Genomic DNA, 24,805 nt, shown 5'->3' with positions numbered 1-24,805 from the left:
GGCCCAGGCCTCACTCTTGCACAGCCTGTAGTGAGCTGGGCTCTGGGCGTGCACACGGGGGTACAGGGCAAGTCCACCAGAAACGCTAAGGGGAGGTGAGGGGGGGAAGCCCAGAAAGGCTGGTACCAGCTGTCGGGTCTCATCGCCTCCTGCCAGCTGGGACAGGAGCCTCTGTTCTGCGCTGGGCAGCGGGCCCCTCACAGCACCTAGAAAATGGAAGTCACCCAACATGAGAATGGCCATGTAAGGAGTGCCCAGGGGACAACCCCCTGCCAGCTTGCTATGCAATCAACAGCCTCCCCTTCGCCCTATGCACTAGAGGGAAATCCTGGCACGTTAAACCCACTTCCTCCAAGGCACACATTACCCTTCCTCACAGCTTCAGAGCAGCACACCAGGGGCTGAGTGCGGCACCACTTGGGGATAAGAGGAGACAGGCTGTAAACCACCAGCCTGCATTTACAGCAGGTTCAGAATAGCAACAGGGATAGCTAGCACCCCAAAGCTACAGACAGCACAAGAAAGACGGCAGCAACTGACCAGTACTATGCACCAGACCAGAAAAGTTTTGGACAAGAGCAGCAGGGTAAACACCTACTCCACGACATGCCAAGGGCTCTCTGCCCTGCAGACACGGTGGCCGCACATGCACAGCGGGGAAATGACAGGCAATACCATTTGTATCTCTCAGGAGGAGGGACAGTGGCAGCAGCCAGGCTGGGATTTGAACCTGTGATCTCCGAGAGCCTCGGGAGCTCAGGTTACATCCCCAGCAGAGGAGTTCTGCCTGCTGTGGGAACAGCCAGGGAAGTACTTGGCTGAGCTTTCTGGCCTGTCCTGCTTTGCTAGGATACTTCCCACCACTGCACACCAGCTGGGCCCTGGCCCAGCCCCAGCTTCTGTCTGTCGTCCTGTGCAGGGGACGTGTCTCATCCCAGCTCCCCACACAGACCAGCCCTCCTCTGTCTACCCATTGCTCCACCCCAGCTGAAGGGGCAGGGGGATTCTAGATCGTTCCAAGGCTCCCTTCCCCTCACAGTTGCCCAGGGAGGTGCCCCTCTGCTTTGGCCTAACATTTGCTCAAGAGCTACTACAGGTCACAGCCCTTCCTGAGACCCTGCCTCGCCCACAGGGGTGGGAGGGTTACACTTTGTGGGAGTCATGGTGAGAGAGGCGTGTGAGGCACCTCTCCTCCTAGGAGCCCCCAGGAAATCTCCCTCCCCTCACCCCACTTCCCCCGTGCGTCTGTTGCTGTCGTGCAATTCCCAAGCCAACACCAGCAACGCAAGGCCTGTGCTGTTCCCAACTCACCTGCAACGCAGCCACCAAGAAACTGGCCCCCACAGTTAATGGAGCCTGGAACAGCGCCTTTGTTTGCCCCCATCAGGATCAAAGGAGGCTGCAGCTCTTGGCCTTTCCGTATCGCCTCCACTCCCTGCATCTGCTGACGGGCTGGACGGAGCCCGGAGTCTGGACCAAGAAGCTGAGAGAGAGCCGGAGACCGGGCCAGGGGTGAAGGCTGCGCAGGGTGGGCTGGATCCCTAGTGTAGCCAAGGCCCCGCAGATGCTGCTGCTCAGTCTAAGGGGTGGGAGAAAAGATGTCCATCAATCTGCAGGGAAAGTTACCGGGGCGCCCGCAAGGAGCCTCTCGAGGCTAAGGCAGGGGCCCGCGTCTCGCCCCCTAAGCATCTCCTTAAGCCTTCCAGGCTGGCAGCCGCTTGGAGTCATTCAGCGCTGAGCATAGCATCAGCTCAGCCTCCTCTCTTGAAAGCAGGGGTTCGCCACCCCGCAGGGGGTCGCGAGGTTATGGGGGGGGGGGGGTCGCGAGCTGTCAGCCTCTACCCCAAACCCCGCTTTGTCTCCAGCATTTATAATGGTGTTAAAATACATTAAAGAGGGTTTTTAATGTATAAGGGGGGTCACACTCAGAGGCTTGCGATGTGAACGGGGTCACCAGGACAGTAGTTTGAGAATCACTGTTTTAAGAGCTCTGCCATGGTGACACCTGCGGGGCGAACCACGTATTACAGGAGGGTCGGGCAACGGTTAGTATCAATCCCGTGTTCTTACATAGCACGTTCCACCAGCCGCAGCTCTCAAAGCGCTTCTCAACCTATGTGCGGTCGTGCTTTGCACGTGGTAATACAGCCCAACCTTCCCAGAGCACCTTCCTTCCCCAGAGCCCGGTACTCTTCGCAGGTGAGCAGGGATTGCTCCCGACACCCGGCAGCTACCTGAACAGCACACGGCTTCAGGGGTACAGTGTCCAGGGGCCTGCAGGGGGAGGACGCAGTTACCCCGAGCCAGGGGCGGATTAACAAATTTGCCATCCCTAGGCCGTCAAAAAATTGCCGCCCCCCCCCCCCCCACCAGCTCACCTCCGCTCCCCCGCGGCAAGCCGGGGAGGGAGGGGGGGAGAAGGGGAGTTGTGGCACACTCAGGGGATGGCGGCGGCGGTGGAGCAGAGGTGAGCTGGGGCAGGCCGGGGAGCGGTTCCCAGCCCCCCATTACTCCCCGCGCCTGCGGGCCCTAGCTCACCTCTGCTCCGCCTCCTCCAAGCGCGCTGCAACTCGCTTCTCCCTCCCTCCCAGCGCGACAAGCCTGGGAGGGAGGTGGAAGGAGGGAAGCGTGGCGCGCCTGGGGGAGGAGGCGGTCCGGGGATTTGGGGAGGGGGCAAGAGCAAATTTGCCGCCCTAGGCCAACAATACGCCACTGCCCTGGGCGCTGGGGCTAACACTTGTCCTGCTAGAGGTATCAATGGGAGCCACAGATGGCCAGGCCAGTGGGTTTACGTTTACAAAAGGCCTGTGCTTTGGTTGTTAAGCTGACCAGGGAATTCCTAGCACTGGTTCCTGGATTGGCGAAGCCCACGTCAATTGCCTCTCTCTAAAGCATTTGGGTTACTGGGCCAAATCCCCAGTTGGAGTAAGTCAGCACTGCCCCCGTGACTTTGATGGAGCTGCACTGATTTACAGCAGCTGAGGATACGGCCCACGGCTGGTGATGTTTTACCGGACGTACTCCCTGGGCTCTGTGCAGCAGGGGGCTGGAGGGGGCGAGAGAAGCGGAAGCAGCAGCCGGTGCAGGAGAGAACGTGCCAGCTGGCCGCCTGGTACAAGGTGATGTCATCTCCCCGCCAGTGCTGGGCAGTGCTGAGACAATGCTAGAGACAAGCAAGGCCTGTAGCAGGGGTCCAGAGCCTGCCAGGGAGACAGAAAGGAAGATCACTGCCAAGGTCGCAAGGCTATCACAGCAGTGGGTCACACTGGGGGCGATGCAGCCTAGTGGTTGGGGCAGAGCAGTGGAAGCCGGGATTCCTGGCGTCTATTCCCAGTTCCTTAACCTCTCTGTTAGCCAGGCCTCTGTTAGATGGGTGGGGGAGATGGGCTTGGACAACCCACTGTCTGGGACTCTGGCGCTCTGGGCTCAGTTCCAGATAGTGCCAACAGACTCCCTGTGTGATGCTGGGCAAGACACTTTGTTGCTCTGTGCCTCAGTTTCCCCTGTTACGTGGGGGTAAAAGCACTTCCTTCCCCTCCCTTCTTTGTCTGTCTTTTTATATAGTAAGCTCTTCAGTGCAGAGACTAACTCTGCCCCCCCCCGCACCCCCCACTCCCGTGCTGGGTGCTGTACAATCTCAACTGGGCAGTCTTAGAACACCAGTAAATGAGAGAGACATGACGACTGGTGCTGGGGTTTGATCTCCACATCCGTAGAGCGCAGGGAGAGGCGCAGCTGTGTGTATATACCGTATAGAGCTGGTCACCTCCATGGATTTCTGGGCAAACAGGAGAGAGTCCAGAGGAGAGCAACAAAAACGATAAACGGTTTAGAAAACCTGGCCTGCGAGGAAAGGTTAAAAAAACTGGGCATGTTTAGTCTTCAGAAAAGATGACTGAGGGGGAACCGGATACCAGCGTTCAGCTATGTTAAGGGCTGTTAGAAAGAGGAGAGCGATGGATTGTTCTCCATGTCCAGGAAGGTAGGACAGGAAGCAATGGGCTTAATCTGCAGCCAGGGAGATTTAGATTAGAGATCAGGAAAAACTTTCTACCTCCCAGGGCAGTTCAGCTTGGGAACTGGCTTCCCAGGGAGGTGGTGGAATCCCCGTCACTGGAGATTTTACGGACAGGCCGGACAAACCCTTGGTCTAGGGTGACTTGGTCCTGGCTTAGCGCAGGCGAGGGATTTGATGGCCTTGCGAGGTCCCTTCCATTTCTAGGACTCCATGAGGGCAGACAGACAAGCTGCTCCAGCAGCAACGCATCGGCCCCTAGGGCTTGGGCTGAGGCCGGACGCCATGCGCCATGTATGGGCAGAGGGGGCTCTCTGTGGAGCTGCAGGTTCAAGCACTGGGCAAGGCTCCCGCATGCTGCCACAGCACTGTAACCTCTCGCTCCTGGGCTCCTTCTAGCCACCAGCTACCGCCAGCACCAAGCAGCTCTGTGTGAGCAGAAAGGGAAGCAGCCCTCGAATGCAACTCTCCCTGAACAGCCCTCTGGATTCCCTTCCTCTCTGCCGGTCGAGGCACTGCATGGCCTCAGAGTCCACCCCAAACAAGCCCTTCTACTCACGCCGGTTACAGAGGCGGGCAGCTTGCCCACTGAGGCTGGCCCGTGGACCGAGACTGAAGGCAGCTCCTGGGAACCAGCTGTGGAAGGGGAAGCCAGCAATGGTGCCTGACTGGATTGCGCTCTCTCCTCAGCAACACAACCCTTCTTGTTGGGCTTGGGGTTCTCCTACAGGGCGGGACGGGAAGCCAGGAGGTTAGCGGAGCAGAAGGGGAGTGGATATGGCAACAGAACACACAATGAGCCGGCTCATCTGGTCTGTGTTTGAGGTGCCACAGCCCAAGCCTCTCGATAACCCCCTTTACACTGCCTCCCTCCTGTCATGGCTTTGACCTCAGACGCCCACCCTGCAGCCACTCGCCCACCAGACTGAGATCAGGGCTGTTTGCTCAGCCTCTCTGTGTAGCTCGTGCCCGATAGTCAACGGGAGCGCCACACCCTTAAAACAGAGGTGGTCTCCCAAGTGTCAGCCAGGGGGCCGGCTGGGGTGACCGCCGTCTAGGCCCACACACCGAAAAGACTTTCAGTTGGAACTGACGGATATGCTGGCTCGGGGCTCCAACCCGCCGTACGTTGCGGTCGGCTGTCTTAGGCTGCTCACAGCGCTGGCCCTTTTGGGACCTCTCTGGGATGAAATGTGCTGATGGGGCGAGTTAGTGCCCCAGTGATGTCACCCTGGCTCTGGACCGTCCCATCCAGGCAGGAGAGGATGCTGTATCACGGTACACAGGGGAACTGCCTTCTGTCGGTTCCACACCAGCCCTGGGTCCCCGCAGACAGGGACGTGCTCACTGAGAACAAAAGGCCAGACTAAGCTTATTGAGTGTCCTTCGTCTGTAGCTGCTGTGCTCAAGGCTCACAGGCGAAAGTACCATCTCACATCACAGGCCCAGGGACTCTGATTATGTCCTTGTAGCGTAGCACCTGTGATCACAGACGAGGGTCTCGCTGTGCTTGGTGCTGGACAAACAGAACAGAAAGGCAGACTCCTGCCCCAAAGAACCAACCGCTATCCTGTCTCTGGCAGTGAAATATAGCGAATGCTTCACAGAAAGACACGCGCACCCTCCCAGCCAGACAGTCAGTGATGTCTCAGGGCAAATCCCCTTCCAACCCCAAAGACCGTCCGAGAAGCCCTGACGCACGAGGGTCGGTATTGCCACAACTTGGTGCCCTCGTTACCTCAGTAGCCTGGCTGCCCAGGTTACACCTGCTTGCACAGAGAGCTAATCTAGTGTTTACACCCACCCAACAGATCCACCCCTACTAAGAAAGCAGGAACCACAGCCCATGCCCCCTCCCCCCCCCCCCCCCCCCAGCCAGTCCCCCTTCCCCTGCACAAGGCCCTTTACATGAGCAGTTAGCAAAACATAGCAATAAATGCACACAATGCAAAATATGGACCCGAAGCAGAAACTCCGTGGGGTGAGAAGCAGCTTTGGGACAGCCCTTTGGTACCAACCTTCCTCCACTGCTTGAGTCTGTGGGGAGGGGGCTCCCTATCTCCCCCCGTCCTCTTCATCTGCTCGTTAACCTTGCTAATGGTGCTCGGGCTGGAGCCAGTCACCCAGGATATGAAGCGGTAACAGTTACACCTACAGCCCCCTGCAGGGAAACAGGGAAACGGTGTGATTCTCGCCTGCATGCACCACAACGGACGGTAGCACAGCCAGGACAAATGCCAGAGCATCGGGGGTCTGATGCAAACCCCACGCAATGGACGTGAATGGGCTTTGCAACAGGCCCCAAAGGAACGAGATCAGCAGGGATCTGCCCTGCACCAACAGCCCCAGCTGGGTGTATTTTCTTAGCAGAACTCCGGTGGGGCTTTTCCCTGTTTGGAGGGTTTCATTGCCCTGGCTGCTTGGTCCCACGCAGACGACACTGCACCTGCAGGCAGGAGATCCAGACCTTACAAACAATCATCGACACCAAGAGAATCTCCAGGAGTCCCATCGAGCCTTTTAACCTCTTTGTCAGCCCTAGCTATTATAGGACGGGATCTGATTCCAGCCAGCAGAGGGCAGGGGCATGTGCACACATCGTGTTTCCAGATAAACCCCTAGCTTTGCTCTGCGTTTATTCATAAAGTCCAAAGCCAGCAGGGACCACTGTGATCATCTTGCCTGGCCTCCTGTACAGCAGATCTCAGAACTTCCCCACAATAATTCCACCACGACCCTTGGTAAGTTGCTCCAAGGGTTAATTGCTCTCCCTGTTACTCCCGGTCTGAATTTGTCTAGCTTCAACTTCCAGCCACTGGATCGTGTTAGACCTTTCTCTGCTAGAGCGAAGAGCCCATCATCAAACGTCTACTCCCCCTGTAGGTACTTACAAACTGTGATCAAATCACCCCATAATCATCTCTCTGTTACGCTAAATAGATTGAGCTCCTTGAGTCTATCGCCGTAAGGCAGGTTTTCTATTCCTTTACCTGTGCGATCACCAGAGGGACACACCACATGCTGACAACTCACCTGAGGGCGTTAGCATTTCGGCTAGGACTCGGCGAGCCTCCGACTGGCCCATTAATGCTCAATCCCTCCAGTGCTGCAGCAACCGGCCGTAGGTGTGGGCCATCTGAGAAGGAGCCAAAGGAGACAGCGCATAGGAAACCTGTATGCTATACGGTACCGTCCATATACACGCCAGGCCGCCTGATCCACCCCCATCAGAGTGAAAGCAGGCTGGACACCCACCTCTCAGGCATGTGGAGCAAGAAGAGGACAGACTAACACATCGGGCCAATGCTCAATGCAGTCTAGGGAAAGGAAGAGAGCCCTGGAGACTGGGCTGTTTTATTTTAAAGATTTGACAGTTAGGGAAACTGAGGCACAAACAGATTAAGTGACTTGCCCAGCGTCTCACAGTGAATCAGAGGCAGAGACGGGATTAGAACCCAGGAGCTTTGGCTTTTAGTCCCCCTAGCTCTAACCCCTGGGACCCTTTGGCAGAGAGGCATTGGTATGCCAGACGCTCATTTTTTTGTTGTATCTGACTGACTTGCTCTGAAGGCGTGATCAGCCGACTGCTCCTGCGAGCCCGGCATCCCTGACACCCCCGTCCCTGCAGTGTGGGGGCCCCGGAGTATTTACCGCAGTGCAGTTGGCCGTGCAGCACTTCTCTTCGCCGAGTTCTGCAATGGGCTTGAGAAGCCCCAGAGCCCCTTTCCCCTTCTTCCGCTCAACTCTGGCAGGCTTCTGTAAGAAAAACCAGGCTTCCACTAGCAACCCTCTTGGGGTGTAACTCCGTCCCCCCACCCCCCGTCACTAGACTGGTTAGCACCACACGGGCCCATCCTCGGGGGGTGGGGGGGAGAATTCATATTTCAACTTACTTGGCTGCTTGTTTTGAGCTTCTTATGCAGGAAGTTGTTGGAGTATCCCAGAATCCTTTGCGTGACTCTCTCGCATAGTTTCAGCTCTTCACGCAACACCCTCCGGTTCTTCAGGACAAAGTCCTCGAAGGCTCGAGATCTCCGCTGTCTGCTCCCCAGCCCGACGGCTCGCCTCCTTGAGGAAATCAAGAGGACAGTGCTGTGCCCTTGGCACGGGGCCTCAGAATCAGGGTGCCTAACCCCCATTTCATGACTGGAGAAAGGCAGGGGAAAGCACTTGCCCCAAACACTGAATTCATAACGGTGCTGGGAAAAGAACCGAGGAATCCCAAGGCCCAGTCCCCTGCTCTAACTACTGGACAACATAGCCGCTCAAAAACCAGCTAGGGTGGCTGCCAGCCAGTTCTGCCCCTTGAGTCCGCAGAGGCCTTGGGAGCCTATGGACACGTGAGACAGTAGCACGTCGTCGCCCAAAATCCCTTCCCTGTTGGTCTCTCTCTCTGGACTGAAAGGGATCAGGCGTCACCCTAAGCTCTGTTCTTGTCCACGATTATCGGTGTTGCCCCATGAGTCAGCTGGGCGAGCCCCGGCAGCAACACATTTGAGGTCGCCCTGATGGAGAATCCTGCCTGGGGAAGGCTCTGCCCGCGCGTGCCACCCCTCAGCAAGGGGACGTGCTGCTCCATTATTCCTCATGGGCTTCACCCCACCCCACTCCTTACCTCCTGGGCTCCCCGGCTTGCTGGCTGTCCCCGGCGCTGCAGAACTTCACGGCTTTCAGTCGCTTGGATTCCTGCAGCAACCTCAAGAACTCGAGGGCTCGCGTCCGGCTCTCGCTCTCACCCAGCCCTGCCACGGAAGCAGCACATCAGGGAGTCAGACATGGACCCATGTGTGGACGTGGAGCTCTACAAAGAGTTGTGCCCAGCTCCGAGGAGCTGCCAAGCCCTCCATAAAGGGGAGGCCCGTGGGATTGGATCCGAGAGGCTGGGATTGAGGGGGCTCTGGCTGGCAGCACACACAGGACCCAGCCTTCCTCCCTCCTTGCATTGCACTACTGCTGGGCACTATTTTTTATGGCTCACTTGGTGGCACCCTCACTGTGTGCGCCACCAGGTTGTGGGTTCGAATCCCACCCTAGGTTGTGGGCCAATAGCTCAAAGCAGACACTGGCAGTGGTGGAGCGAGGTGCCACCCTTTGGGAGTTACAGCCAGTGCCCTCTCTGGCCCTCTCTGGCGGGGCCACTTGAATCCTTGAGCTGCTTTTCAAGAAGCACATGGACTAAGCCACGTGTCTCGGTCAATCTTCCCGATAGCATTACGGCACCATTGCAGTGGTCCAGGAACATTTCCCGTACTTAGTAGGTGGAAGTTTTAAACAACCTGGGACCTCAGGTTGATATACTGGCCGGGGTGACCCAGCCCTTCCCCACTTTCTGAGCCGGATGAACAGAGATCTGTACAGGTCCCGACGTGTGGGGCTTTCCAAGACGACTGTAGAGGGACACCATGCTCACGGCAGTTTTCAAAGGGTACGTCCCAGTGTTCTAGCTAACATGTCCCATCCCTGTCACTAGCACGTTCTACACTCGCTGGTTGCCACCCTCCACCCCAGCAATGGCTGCATTTCAGTAGTGCACTAAGTACCGAGCTCTGGGATTAACAGCACTACGTTATATTACTCTAGGTCCATCTCTCTAGGTTCCCGCTCCACCCACCTGGGGCTTTGAGATAATTCTGGAGACAGAGGCAGGGTTTCCTGGTGTAGGCAGGACAGCAGAGCTTGCTCCCATCCTGGTCCCCGAGCAGCTCCACCATGGCCCGTCCAAACACCTGCAGCTGCTCTTCATGCTGCTTCCGCTCATCCGGCCCAGGATCCTTTGCGGCGTTCGGAGTCTCCGAGGCCTGGCGAGTGCCAGACCTAGGGGGATATCCCGGCCCCCGGAGGAGTTACAGCCAATGGTTATTACAGATACTGAGGGACAAGCTGTAATATTTTGCATTTTTCACACGTACATGCAGAGCAGAGCTCCTAACGTAACAGAGGCCTGATCCCAGTACGTCACCCCCAACCCCCCAGCTACTGCTAAAAAACCTACAGACGCTTCAGTGATACCAGTTACTACAACACCACTGACATTCTCCATGTCACTCTGGGGCTGGACACCAGGACTATATGCCTGGGACAGTAACCAAGCAGAGACGTGCCTGGGATCAGAGTGAAGGGCTTGGGGGACTGTTTGCAGGGAAAGGTCACTCTGCACACATTGCAGCTCCTGGATCTCACCCAGGTGGCAACGGATAAAGGCAAAGGCCGATGACACCACTCGATGGGATGGGGAGGGGGACATGAGGCAAGAGATGTTCAAAGATGACCAGACATCGGGGGCCGGGGGGGGGGGGGCTTCTCAGCGCTCACCTGCGCAGATCTAATCAGAGAATAGACTTTGGGAGAAGATCATAAGGGCCTGACCCTCTTCTTATTACAGGGAATTTTGCCACCAATTTTCAGGAGGAGCTGGATTGGGCCCTACATACAGGCTGGCTGTTGGGCCAAGATACTCAACACACCACAACGCAGTGGCTGGATGGCTCAATACATGCATGCATTTTTTCCCCCAGCAGGGGGCAGGATTGCAGCATCCTTTGAACAGGACGAGGAGACAGATACTGAACATAAGGTACGTCCATCAGGTAATGCCCAGCTCAGCCTGGCACAGACCACAGGACAGCGCTTTCCCTCACCACATGCGTTGCAGAGCGTCAGCACCTGGCCTGGCCTGGGATCCCGTTTGTGGCTTTTTGGCAGATTTGCTTCAGGCAACAGTGGATTTTTTTCCGAACTAGACTTCTCTATTATGCAAATAAATACATCCCTTCCCAGGGTGCTCTTAAAATAGGCCATTCAAATCCAATCCAATACATGGAAAGTGTGGAAGACCCTACAGAAACATTGCTGTGGATCTTGCAAGAGTGAATCCCTTCGTTTGTGTTTGTACAGCGCCTAGCACAGTGGAGTCTTGGTCTATGACTAAACAATAATAATTAACTTGTGGCCTGATTTTCAGAGGTGTTCAGCCCCCATTGGCTTTGAATCCTCGGTGGCTCTCCAGCCTTCTCCACCTTGTTCGTTGCTACCTAGGTTAACGGTATCATTTAAACAGCAGGTTCCCTCTGTCACTCCCTTGCCACATGGCCCATTGAGTAGTGTGAGCCCATTGTCCTTAATTAGCGTATACACTGACAGGTAAGAGAGACTTCTCAAAGATACGTTTGCAAGTTCATGATTACCAAGACAGCACGGAGCTTGCAGTGCTCAGGGACAAGTATATATTATTACATTCATTTCTAAAGCATCCGTCACAATGCAATCGCAGCACTTTTACTGTGTTGAGAGACAGGGAGGTGGGAATAAGCTCCTGGGAGGTGGGAATAAGCTAGCCTGTTTCCACAAATTCTAATGGGATGTGTCTACTGGGTAGAGCAAGGGGCTGGAATATAGGACCCCCGACTCCTAGTTATTATTTGTATAGTGGTAGACCTTATAGGGCTCATTCAAGCACAGGGGCTGCCTTGTGCTAGGCGCTGAACACACACAAGGACAGCACCGTCCTCCTTAGAGAGCTGCCATTGTAAATTGTAGCTCTGTGGGAGTCTTGCTTCAGTGGAGCCATGTAACCACTCTAGACTTATCTGTAAGCATGAAGATACTACTAGCCTTCCACCCAGAGCTGTTCTGTGGCTATATTAACATTTCTGAAGTACTATGAGAGCTTCAGATGAATGGCACTAGGTTAATTAATATATGTGAGGTGCTCACATACTCTGGCAAGGTCATATAAGAACCTAAAAAAAAGACAGATATTTAAGCGCAGATAAGGACTCAGGTTCTTTTTATTATACCTCAGCAAGAAAGGCCATTACACCTCAGGGACTAGACCGTTTTCTTCCCCCCCTTCCCCCCCAGAATAAAGGGCATCAATCGATCTTTCCCAAAGACAATCTGATGTGACCATTCCGCTGCAAGACACATCATTGTGCATTAGGTCATCCTGCTAGCCTTTTAGATACTATAAATTAAATTAATGGAGATATCCCATCTCCTAGAACTGGAAGGGACCTTGAAAAGTCATGGAGTCCAGCCCCCTGCCTTCACTAGCAAGACCACGTACTGATTTTTGCCCCACATCCTTAAGTGGCCCCCTCAAGGACTGAACTCACAACCCTGGGTTTAGCAGGCCAATGCTCAAACCACTGAGCTATCCCTCCCCCCTATGGTTGATTTTAACATCCCATAATAATAGTGTTTGGCAAGTGGCTCTAGAAACACTTTTCAGACTTAGCGCTCATCTTCTCAGCACTTTACAAGCTTTAATCAATCCTCAGAACACCCCTAGGAGGAACGGAATTAGGTTTCCTAATCCCCATTTTGCACCAAGGGACAATTGAGGTAGAAACGTGAAGTGATTTGCCCAACAGGACCATGTAACAACTGTGGCAGAGCCCAAATTAGTACTCAGGAGCATTTGGGCACCAGCCCAGCGTTCAAGACATGCCCAGCGTAGCACAGGAAATCAGTGCGTGCTGCTGCTGGATTATGAAAGGATGAAAGTTTGTGCATGACCTGGAGAGGTTGTGTCCAGGACAATGCAACTACTTTCTGGCTACCTCCATCATGCCTGGCATAGACCTCAATGGAGATCTTAGCTGTGACTGACTAAACATCATCCCTCTAGCTTGTATGTGCACACACCAATCCTGCCAGAAGGGCATGGTGCAGAAGATAGAGTAACTGGAGTGCTAGTGCCTGTAAAGCAGAAGCCTCCAGTTTGTCACTCACCCATTTGCTGGCTTTTGTGGCTGGGATGGAGATGAGGGAAGACAGAGTAGGTGTCTCCAGCCTGACTGCAGCAGCCCCTTGCAGGAAGGGTGCAAAATCCTTCTCGGATAATTACAGCCAAATAACCCATGCCATGGGCTGCCGTGTCCCCACAAAAAAGTGCATTCTACAGACCAAACATTCATCCTTAGAGGAATCATGCCCCAAGTACCAGCCACCTCTGGCAGATTATTTACCAAGCTGCCCAAAGTTAATAGGGGATGCAATAAAGAAACCAAGGTGGGGAAACAAGAGGCAGAACAGCCACCCCACTAAGCAGCCTGGAGGCATACTTCCCTGCTACAGAATCTCACTGGCTTTGCAAGCTCCAGTTCGTTAAGAGCCCAGCTCCTCAGCTGGTATGAGTCAATCTCTCTCCATTCAGCCATGCTGATTTAGACCAGCTGAGGAATTAACCTTAAAATATGCAGATAGCAGAGGAGAACTGCTAAAAACTCACTAACTTAGTGCTTTCCCCCTCTGGGCCTGCCCCAAACAAGTTAACGAAGACCTACTGGTTCCAGGCTTGGAACAAGAGAACAAAGCAGGATTCCAAGTGTCATTTAAGAAATAAAGCTGGTTTTAAAATCACCACTACATGCTACAGCGAGAACATGGAAGATTCCAGTTGTAAAAAAACAACTCCCATGTGACTAGTCAAAGGTGAAGCTGCACAGTACAAGGATGGGAATAAACCAGAGGCCAAGGCTTCCTTGATCCTGAATTTATTAAAAAAAACAAAACACAAAGTTGAAAGGGGGAGAAAAATGGCAAAGTATTTCTCTGCCAAACGCAGAGCAGAGGAACTCTGTTGATCAGGTTGTTCCCTTGTCTCCAGACTCTGAGGACCTTTCCCCACCTTCTCCCTCTGTGTGGTGGTTTTGCGACTCTGTCTCTGCAGTCCTCTCTGGGAGCAGTTCCAAGGCGTCCTCGCCAACTACACGTCTCACTTTCTCCCCTTTGGCTGCTAGGATTTCCTCAATGTTCCTGGATTACAAGTTAAAAAACACTAGTAACATTGCAAAGGTGCCCACGAGACTAGATGTTAGATTTTGCAGCTGAGGCTTAGGTGCTCTCAGCTGCATTCTGTTTTCACCATTAGCAGGAATTCAAGTTCTGAAGATGAATATAACATTTCCTCCTAGCAGAGCTAGTCCAGGGGACTGTGGAGACGATGGGATTACAGACTTTAGGGGCAACTTTCATGCAACATGATCACTAATTTGGCAACTGCAGTTAGACAGAGGTAGGATTTTCAAAGGAGTTGAAGGGAGTTGGAAGCCTTTGAAATTCAACAGGATTTGAGCACCTAACTCCTTTAGGCTCCTTTGAACATGCTAGCCAGAGACCAGCAATGATTTAATAAGGCCTGCTGGAGAACCAAATATCACATCCAGCAATAAGACTGCAACTAGCAACCGTGATATCGGTGCAACATGCACTTTCTAACTGTTTTGGCTACAACCCACTTAGTGGGCCTTGGTTGGGCGATTCCATTATTTACACCACGCAGCTGCAATGGGTCAGAAAACTCGGCCATGGGACTGGAGTCTTCTTACATACTTCAGAAAGTTAGCTGAATCAGAGATTATCCCCAGCAATAACTCTCCTGCGCATTTAAATACCACTTACACTGGACTTCTGTTTCTTGTATGCTTTGTATCATCTAAACAGGATTGGGCTATATTTTGATGGCCTGTCAAGGGGGAGAAGGGGGAAGAGCTGCTGTCACTGACACCGTTACCTTTTCCCCTCCAAATCTGAAAACCATCCCAGGTTATCTGCTATGACGTGATGATTCTTGCAACCAGGACACTTTACTATCACCACCCCGTTATGATACGCTAGTTTGGAAATCGTTTTTGCTGACCGTGTTTTGCAGACCTAGAAAGTGAACAAAGTTAATTTCATGACCAAGATGCTTAGATTTTTTTTGTTTATTTTGTAAAAAGACACAGCTATATTACAACCCAACAAAATCAGAGACACTGTTTATCGTACTAAAAAGGACTTGTTTTCCCCCAACCATAACATTTCTTCAACTAAAGTGGTCATGCAGCCCCACAATATGATACTACCAGCTTGCTACTCAGAGGTATGCTACCTTCCTATGTCATTTGAACTTGGGCCAATGGAAAGAACATAGCCCCAAACGCATTTTGATTTCTGAGACTTACTGATCTTTCCTCACTCTCTTGCTGAAAGAATAATTTAAAAACCACACTGGTTTGCATTCCTAAACATAAAGTACAATACAAATCAGTTTCTCAAGCCTGATATTCTTGGTTGTTTAGATACCATGGATTGTACTTGTTTGTGTTTTTAAACCTCAGGAAAGACCAACTCCTGTGTATTTAAGTTTATTTTGGATATGCTTTAAAGGTTTGAATTTGACTATGAAAGCACAGATGGCAAATAATCAAAACATTATTATGAACTAAAACAACCCTGAAGCTGATTCAAAAATATGCACCCAATGTGACATCTCACGTGTTAGCTTTTAGTAAGACGTTTAAGGGATTAAATGAAACACACACACTTTATTACTACTAAAAGAAGAGTCGAAAGGGGGAAGCAATTTTAGTGGGCACTGGCCTTAGTCGCCTTCCCTTTTGCAAAAGGGGCTGCAGGGCTACAAAACATTTTCTTATGGGGTTTAAGAGTCTCCATTTGCAAGCGTGCAGCAACTCCCAGCCCCAAAACAACACAGATGTCCCCCAAAAGATAACAGTGATATGCCCAGGTACCTTGCAGCGAGTCCTCAGCCCTCAATCACTGGGGTACCCCTCGCACCCAACTCCCATCCCCTCCCCAGGGTCCCCCCCAGCCCCAGCTTTTCCCCTTCCTCAGGGGCCCCCAGCACCCATCCAAACACCCTCTTCCCCACGGCCCCTCCCACCCCAGCTTCCCCTCACCCCCTTTCCCAGAGCCCCAGCCCCACCTGGCAGGTGTACACCAGCCGGTAGTGCGTGGCCTCCACCTGCCCCACGGCGCCGCCCGGCCCGGGGGCGCTGCAGAGCCTGCGAGGCCAGGCGGGCTCCGGGCAGCAGGGGTGGGGCCCTGGGGCTGCCCGGGCTATGGGACGGGACGGCGGGGCCCATCGCCACACAGACCCCAGCCGGGCCCCGAGCGGCCCCAGCCTCCGCCCGGCCCGCAGCATCCCGCCCGCTCCGGTTCCCGGATGGGGCGGCCGCTGAGGCCCCGGCCGCCATCTTAGGTGTGGGCAGCGAGCCGGGCTCCCCGCCCCCGCTAGGCCTCGTGCACCCGATCCACCAGGCTAGCCCGTCCGGCCCCCTCCGGGATACCCTTGGGGGGGGGGGCCTCTTCTCCCTGCAAAATCAGAAGTAGGGCCCCCTCCCCAACATCACTGAGCTGGGTGCCCGGGGAGCCCTGCGCCTATGCCCCAAATCATACACAGGAGGCTCCCTGCCCTGTCCCCCAAAGCAGGCCCTGCCCATCTCCCCGCCCCCCCCAACCCCTGGGGGGGGGGGGGGGGGTCCCCCCCCACTGCCTTTAGATCCTATAGCCTTAAATCAACAGACATGGGCCCGTTCCACCAGAAAAATCGGTCTAATAGAGGGGATCCCTCCCTCCTTCCCCCTTGGAGTGTGTGGCGCTCTGGACCGACCCCCCCACCCCACTGCTCTGTCCCCCACTCCGGGGTGAGTGGCCCTCGAGAGGCGCATCTACCCCCGTCACCATGCACATGAAAGGGACACCCTCGTTAGTCATCCTGAGCTCTGGCCAGCCCGGTGCTCTGTCCACAGCTTGGGCAGACCCCAGACCCAGGTTTTCCAGAGAGAGCCCTTCAGTGCCAAGGCTATTTACTACTAAAGGAGGAAGCCAGGGCCCCGTAAGGTCTCACATCCCACTTATCAGTGGGGTACGAGAAACCTCAGCAACCTCTGGCTGACTGAATATCCAAGAGAAATAAAAACCTGTTACAGTTTGCAGCTGTATAGGTCCAGTTGCAGGTGGGCAAAAGGAGAACAGGTAACATGCAAGGAGCGTGTTCTCTCCTTTGCTATTAGCATTGGGCATCTACCCCTATACACCAGCAGTCAAAGTCACACTCAGCACACTAGTGCTCTCTTTCGGATAGTACACAGAGCCTTAGCCATGCTTAACATAACAGTAACTGATGTATATTCAAAACGCTATTCAAGACTGTGGAGCTAAATTAGTTTTGGTCAAACCTCTGCTGTTGTGGGTTTGCTTTTATAGTTGTTAATGATATAGGGGCACGCCCTCTGCCCCCTGCTAGATTTGGTTAGTTTTCTGGTTTAGGCCCTTCTGTTGTTGCAGTACCTGGCCAAGACACCTGCACAGAGCTCAAGTGGCTCTACCAGAGGCCTGCTCACACAGCTGGAGTTACAAGACCACAATGTTGCCATTCCAAACATGCTTAATGGCCCAGCTCCTTCAGTTTCATTTAAAAAACAAAACAGTAAAGTTCTAGCCCTCATGGGTGTGGAAGAAAACATAACGTGAATGCAGGAAGGAAGCCACCATTTATTAAAGTCTCACAGAGGGGGCGGGGAAGGGGAAGATGGAGTGTTATTTTTTAACCAATGGTGCTAGCAATTGTGGAATTGAGGCATTAATTGGTATTACATTCTCCCTCATTTGGTTATTTTTCTGGAAATCATAAGAAAAATATTTTCTTAAGCTAATAGGTTGAATATGGACACAGAGGGTTTTTCCATAGCCCACTGTTGTGTAGTGTTGCCATAGCAACAATTTTTAGCATATTTTATAGTTTTAGCACACCGTTTAGTCCAGTTTTGAAGAAAATAAAGTATTTGTGTTTTTTGCACAGAATACTACAATGCACTAACATAGCACCATGATGGTAAGGATTTCTACTAGAGCAATTGGAGTTTAATTCATTTAGACTCATACCACTTCTGGAAGGACATCATCATCCCCATTAAATACATACAAGAATTAGGGTTCTGAATTACAGGGATGTGAACTGGTTAGGTGACCAGGCCAAGGTCACATAGGATTGCTATGGCAGAGGTAGAAATATAGTCCAGATCTCCTGCATCCCAGTCCAGTGCCTTCAACGTGGTAAATGTTCAAGGTGGTTATTCAGAAAAAGTTTTAAATGTTAATCAGCTTAGATGGGCAGAAGGGAAGATTCTTGCACTATAACCCCAGCAAACTTTTTGTAATTCCCGTTGCAGGTGGGCTGATGCTATTAGGAGCCTTCAGTGTCCGTGTTGTCACTACCAGTGTTGTTTTCCCAGTCCACTTCATGGTGTCTGCCCTTCTGTACCCTTCGCAATGCCCTCTTTCTGTAAGTTAGGTTAAACATTTATGAGAAAAACAAAATTCCATGAGCAACAAGCTTCTCAATTACACATAAACCAGCAAACTGAAAAAACTCAATTAGTACTTAAACAGGACTGTGCATTTGCAGGGACACTGGCCAAAGTAAAAATTAAGGCAGCCTTTCTACCTTCATGCACCAGGACACAAAGTAATCACCTGCTGAAGGTCAGGAAGAAGTCTCCTTCCAGGATACAGTAGCACACGCCTGTACCTTCTGGGGCGCACTGGTTGAATCAACGTTGTTCATTGGGGCAACTTTTTTGTCAAATAAATTGTCCACAATTGTGATTAGTGGTCTGGGTCTCCTCTCAAGCATCCAATATAGACTGTGATCAGAAGCTTATGGGGTTTAGTCTAGAGCAGTAAAGCCATTCCTATATTCCTCAATGTACAGTACAACTGAATGCAAGAATTTCCTGACTCTCAGTTCCTTCTTGAATACAAATATTACATAAGACCCCAGCACACTACCACTTACAGAAGCAATGCTACATCGCTTTAGACGTTTCCTGTAATCTGCTCCAGCATTTAGCTCTTTTGGGTCATTTCTATTTCGTGTGCAAATTCAGATCTGCATTTGACATGATGCTCAGTCCCTTCGATCCCCAAAGACGGAGACAGAGGCGCTCGGCCACTTGCAATCGTTTTGAAAGGGCTCAAACCTGCCCTGAGTCTCATTAATAGGAGCTTGGTCTTTGGTGTCAGCAGTAGCGGGATGGAACCCTGAGCTAGTAAACTAGATCAAACTTACCAAGCCAGCAGTTCCCAAAGTATGGTGCCCCCAGGACTGCAGAGTGCCATTAAAAGTCTGGGGTGGAGTAGGCATAGATTTGTGTCCCTGCCACCTGACCCTCACCACCTCCTCTCAGGAACCCCTTTTCCCCCCCACCAGCAGCCTGACCCCCATGGCCCATGGGCCCCTGCACAGACCCCTTACAAATCTGAGTGAGTGGCGTTGTGATCCATTGCCCATGATCCAGGTGACCACCCCCAGCTTCATGTCCTCTGGGTACCGCTCTGTTAAACTACGGTGGAATCGGTCAGTGGCATGAAGCAGCCTATGACGCAGGCCATGATATACATGTGTCTGAAAACATCCACACTTGTTTCAGTGCAACGCAACGGCTGCCATTTTGGCCAACGTACTCGGCACATCTGGGACTAAATGCACGAGTCCCTACGGCTTGAGCTAGAAGAGAAGGCAGTAACAGATTCTCATCCTCCGTGGATCAGGCACAGCAGGGGACATGACACACAGTGACCAGTAGGTTACACAAACATGGCAAGAGCAGTCCCGAGAGCACAGGCCAGACCTCCGATAGTGCTCAAAGCTGTCCTTCATCCGCCGCCGCTCCTTCTCAGCCAGCTCTCCATTGGGTGGGCCACCCTCCTGGAAAGGAAAAGAAAGGCCTGGTCTAGTTGAAGCTTGGGGCTGGGTGGGGATGGGGCCAGCCTTGCTCTACAGAGAGGCCAGGAACTATGGGGGCAATGAGACTCAACTCCTGGAGTTGGCCCCTGAAGGACAAAAGAGGCACAATGGACAGGGCAGTGGAGGGGGTGTGGAGAACATGGACAGCTGCTGTCCATGCAGTGCCATGAGGTGTGCTCCCAGTGGTTTCCGTGAGCGCTCAATTCACTCATTAAAAATGAACCTGTACCAGTGAACGGGGTTGAGAGCAACTTCATGGCCAAATGCATCCTCTGGGTGCTGCTGCCGTTTAGAAAGCACACGCGCTTTGCGCTGGCAGCGTCTGATGTCCACAGGTCCCCGGGGAACGTTACAGCCTCCTGTGTTCATTCCTGGCCCTATTATCCTGTGCATGGCCCAGTCAGGCTCAGGCCCCGGCTCACACTTAAAACTCAATGGCCTCCTTCTGAAGGCATCCGATGGACTGAAGATCCATTCCACCACTATTCCCGCCCCGAATGCTGAACTGCCCTCATCTCTCCTGAGCAGGTTGGTTCTTCACAGCACCCACTGTGTGTTGTACAGGAGCCCGCTTCTGCATCGCTTCCAGATTAGTGCTCATGCTTCTGATCCCACCAAAGGCAATGGGGTTACTTGCCCAAGTGAGGGCTTGGAGGGTGAAGCCCTAAACACCAGAATCAGAAGATTAACCACTTAAGATCTCCTTTTGCCATGACAGCAGAGCTCCTTGGGGCACAGAAGGGATGTCCGGATGCATCCAGTTGTACAGCCGGAGATTCACATCCTCTTCCCAGCAGCATGATTAAATGGTCTCCAAAGCAATATTGCTGTTCCTAATCACAAATATCAGAGCCCAGACAACACAGACGCTGAACATTAATTAGCTAGAGCAGGTTTGGGGAGCAGGGGGAGAAATGATGTTAGGAGAAAAAGGAGAAGCTGAGAGATATTTGCAACCGCTGACAGATGAGAAAGGAAACACTCCCCTGTCAATAGGAAATTGCTTAAAAACCCAACTAGCGTTGCCAGTGCTAATTCTAGAAAATCAGAGGCTCGATATCATCCTTTAAATTTAATGTGGATTATTCCTGAATTAGGTCCAGCCAATCCTGTTCAACAAGACTCCCATTGAGTGTAAGCTCTTTGGGACAGGGACAAGCATTTACTATGTGCCTGTACAGCACCTTGCACAACAAAGGTCCCGATCTGGCCCTACAGCAATATAAATGATCAACGACAACAATGGGAGTTTGGGGTGTGCAAGGAAGGCAGGATCAGCCACTAAATCCTAACGTAAAGGTCAAGTGGATGAGAGAAACACCAACAACTGTCCCAAAAGCGCCCTACCGGAGATGGCGCCTGTAGGCTGCCCATTCTTGTAATATGCCATGAAACAGTACATTCCTGACTGACAGCGAGGCAGCGGATGTGTTGATTGGCGGACTCCATTCCCACCCATACCACTCCCGAAGAGCAGCAGCTTCCAGAAGAGATGGAAAGGACAATGATGCCCTGCTGTTATTTGAAGGATGAATTTGGCCATGAGAATACATAACTCTCCCTGCGAAAGTGCCAGGTACCTCCAAACTGGACAAGCCTATCGCAAATGCAAATGTTAATCGTCGTGAGCGAGGCCCCAAAAAGCGGAGGGTTCACAAAGACACTTACGTTTGACGACTGCAGGCACTGAATGCTCTCTAACGCACTGAACTGCTGATCCTGACCTTCAGAGAGATCTTCTAAGAGAGAAGGAAACACTGCAAGTGTAGTCGCAAACTGGTGTTATTTATTATCTGTGTTACATTAGCACTTGGACCCCTGCTGTTCTAGAAGCAGCCCCAGCCCCCAAAAACTTTCCATTGGATAGAGACAAGGCAGACAAAGGAAGGATTCACCCTTTGTACAGATAGGGAGCTGAGGCTCAGAGAGATGAAGTGATTTGTCCAAGACCACCCAGGGATTGCATGGCAGAGCCAGGAATTGATCCCTGATCGCCTGAGTCCCCATCCAGGGCCTTCATCATAAGCCCATCCTTCTTCACGTCATTGGTTTGTGGTTTTACAACCTTAGAACAGAACCAACTGCTTGTAGACGTTGTGCATTTGATACCCAGGGTGTCCCAAAGTGCTCTGCAGAATTAACAAGTGAGACGGCGAGAACACAGTAACCGATGCAGGTGAAGGGCGATGGCCACTGGGTCACTGGCAACAGCTGACACCTTGTGTAGGAGGTTATTGCTTGGTAAGTGCAGAGTGCGCCGCGTTTTCAAGGTGCTGCACATACATTAAGCCAGTCTTCCAACCTCCTGGGGATGTAATCTGCATTATTATCCCCAGTTGACAGATGAGTGGGGAAAAGGAGACAAAATTGAAGTGACTCGCCCAAAACTATACCGCAAGTCAGTGGCAAAGTGAAAACCAGACCTCAGGAGGTTCCTGGATTCCAGTCCTGAGCTCAGTCCGCTAGCGCAAGCTGCCATTTTACTAGCTGTTGGAATCTTGCTCAGGACAGTGGGTTTTTCCCCTAACTCTTTTCAAAAAGGGACGTGGGATCTTCACATGAACCCAAGGGACCTCAACAAAGCAGCCCCTTAAGGTTGTTCTCTAACGAAGATAAGTTGAGAGGTCACATTGCTTAACATGATATTAAACATGACTGGTCACTGTCCACACTAGCTAAGTCATGTTTAATATCATGTTAGTTAGAACACTCTTGAGGGTTGCGTTAACACAGCCTAGTTTTCTAGCAAGATCAATCCTATATAGAATTGTGCAGTTCACACTATGACTTCATCATGCGAGTGCAGAATTTGAACTCACAGCAATCCATTAAGGAACAGAGATCGCTACCAACCTGCTAACCTGAACTGGTACTTAAAATCAGACTAGGGTTTCTAAAGCTTTTCAGTGACCTCCCTTCCCAAATGGGTGAAAAAAATATTCAGCCCCTCAGGAGGTTAAAACAGGAAGATGCTCCCCTGTGGCAGTTTCTCTCTTCTTTTTGGAAGCGTAGTTCAAACCCTCAGTGTAGCCTGTCAAGTCTTCCTCAATGATGAGTCATTTCCACTAGAACCTCCACAAAAGCAGAACTGGGGATGGTGTGTTCATTAGCTAGTTCTGCTTTTGTCAAAACCCAAGTGAAAATAACCTAATTTAAGGAAAAAAAACAACCCAGCAAAGAGCATGGAGAAAGGTGCACGACTCAGTTAAAGTGGAGTCAGGACACCTGGGTTCTGTTCTCAGATCTGCCCCGACAAGCAGAGAGAGCCCAGTCAAGTCACACAGTGTCTGATTTTCATAGATGCCGAGTGCCCGCAGTGCTCCTTAACTTCACTGGAGACAGAGAGTCCTCCACATCTTTGAAAAGTCAGGCCCTGCACATCTCCAAGCTCATTTTTCCTGGGGGCATCAATACACTGGCAATCTCTTAATAATGAGACTTTAGGATCAAATGGAACAGTATTGCCTAGTGCTGTTATAATGAGCTAGCCCAGCACAGCCTTCCAGATGCAGCCACTTGAGGACCCTCCCAGATCACATGTCATGAAGAGACAAATGAAGGTAAAAAGCTCTAAGTGCTCTGCAGGGGGCTTCACAGACATCCCTTTCGGGAGAGGACCGGGGGTCTAGACACCTCCATTTTGGCGTACCCAAGTTGAGACACCTTCTGTGGGTTGACTTTCGAAGTGCTGAGCACCCACCCTGGGAGTCCCAAAAGCGTGTCCCAAATTGGGGCCCCCAAATCATTAATTACTTTTGAGAATTCAGGCCCCATTGATGCCCCAAGACTACACAGCAGAGCCAAGGGCAGAACCCAGGAGGTCCCGACTCCCAGCTGCCTGCTTGAACCACTGGACATATTGTATCGGGAATACTGCTCTAATGTCTCCAAGTAGAAATTAAACAAAAAGTCTTACTTTTATCAGACAGCAGTGTCTCCTCATCCAGGTTTCCATGGAAAGAGAGCTTTGGGACAAAAAGAAATAGGTCTCTTCTGGGGAAATAGCAATACTCATTTTCCTCTCCTCGTCTCCCACAAAAAAGACAAACGATTAAAAACAAAAACAGAGCCCCAGGATTCCACAAGTTTCTCTTTCCTGTCTAGCGAGAGTTGCAAGGCAGCCGACCCATCCTATTCAATATCACCTTAGTGACGCGCCTGTAGATACAAGTGCTATGCATGAATGAAGCCAATTCTCCAGTAAAAACACTACCCCACACCAATAGGACAGTACTTCTATTGTGTGTATGGCACCCTTCTTCCCACATCAGTCTCATTACCTACCACTGAATGCAGCTGCCTCTAGGCAGGGAGCAGCAGCAGCAAACATTACACAACTGTTGGAGCAGTGTGGGGAAAAGTGGAGGGTGACTTCTCCAGTGGGATGGCCAGGGGATGCAAGGAGACAGGTTGTAATTGCCTCCATAGGGGTTTAATTAGGTCACCAGGAAAGAGCTAAGATCTGTAAATGATCACAAGTGGCCAGGACCTTAGATCTCACCTGAAAGATGCAACGTTGCCATGGTTTCAATCAATTAAACCAGCCCTGCTCCCCACCCCACTACAGGACACTAACTCCCCCTTCACGCTGATGCTTTCCAGGGAGATTCAGGCTGCACTGGCTTTGGCTGAGACTTAGGAATACGTGGGGCCCCTTTATATCCAGGCAGGGGGAGGATTCCCTTTTAGGAGGATTCACATCTTGTATCTTGACTGAAGATGTGATACACTAGACAACTGCTGGCTCCTGCTTCACGGCAGCTGAAGCAACCTAGCCATGCTAGGGACCATGCTGGAAAGGCTGTCTCTGTGCATCCTCGCAGAGACTCGTCACATCTGCTCAGAGTCAGTGGGGCTCCCCAGGCAAGTCAGGGCTGCAGAACTGGGCCCTTTATTTGTATCCCGAGCATTTAAAGTTACACTCACCGAGCTACAAAGCTTGGCCCAGAATCTGAGCTGCAGCCCAGATGGGCTTGGATGACTCAGGATTGGCGCACACATCCTCTCGAACCCGATGCCACCAAGCCACTGGGCTGGTCTCCAGTATAAAAGCAGAGCAGCCTTAGTACTACTCTAATCCTGGTTCTTGCTCCCAGGGATGGCTGGAGCACTGTTTGCCCTGGCCACGCTTCTCTCCTCCAGATACACACACTGTTCTGGCAGCTGCCAAGGGGGAAGACAGAAGAGCTGCTATGGCAGGAGCTACACCTCCTAGAGGTTTCTCTGCACCAGGGGCATCCTCCCTCGGCTGG

General features: G+C 52.0%; 2 protein-coding genes across 8 annotated transcripts in view; both read right to left on the bottom strand.

Moving 5' to 3' along the window:
• Positions 1 to 13,495: 13,495 nt before the first annotated feature.
• DNLZ (DNL-type zinc finger) lies at positions 13,496 to 15,968 on the bottom strand. Its single transcript, XM_034793370.1, has 3 exons — positions 15,729 to 15,968; positions 14,532 to 14,671; positions 13,496 to 13,774 (listed from the first exon to the last, which is right to left on the bottom strand). The coding sequence occupies exons 1-3, from the start codon at positions 15,945 to 15,947 to the stop codon at positions 13,603 to 13,605; spliced, it is 531 nt and encodes a 176-aa protein (XP_034649261.1). The 5' UTR covers positions 15,948 to 15,968; the 3' UTR covers positions 13,496 to 13,602.
• Positions 15,969 to 17,281: 1,313 nt separating this feature from the next.
• The window catches only part of CARD9 (caspase recruitment domain family member 9), a 17,930-nt gene continuing 10,406 nt past the window's right edge, over positions 17,282 to 24,805 (bottom strand). For 3 of the 7 annotated variants that reach the window (XM_034793364.1, XM_034793367.1, XM_034793369.1), the window contains 3 exons: positions 23,470 to 23,518; positions 21,222 to 21,292; positions 17,282 to 19,514 (listed from right to left, as the gene is read on the bottom strand). In XM_034793364.1, the coding sequence (XP_034649255.1) occupies positions 19,314 to 19,514; positions 21,222 to 21,292; positions 23,470 to 23,518 (321 nt within the window). In that variant the 3' untranslated portion in view covers positions 17,282 to 19,313. The other 4 variants (XR_004648455.1, XM_034793365.1, XM_034793366.1 and 1 more) reach the window with 4 other exon arrangements.

Source organism: Trachemys scripta, chromosome 17 (assembly GCF_013100865.1).
Source record: "Trachemys scripta elegans isolate TJP31775 chromosome 17, CAS_Tse_1.0, whole genome shotgun sequence".
Lineage (NCBI taxonomy): Eukaryota > Metazoa > Chordata > Testudines > Emydidae > Trachemys > Trachemys scripta.
Note: the sequence above shows the minus strand (reverse complement) of the source record. Positions and strands in the feature narration are given on the sequence as shown.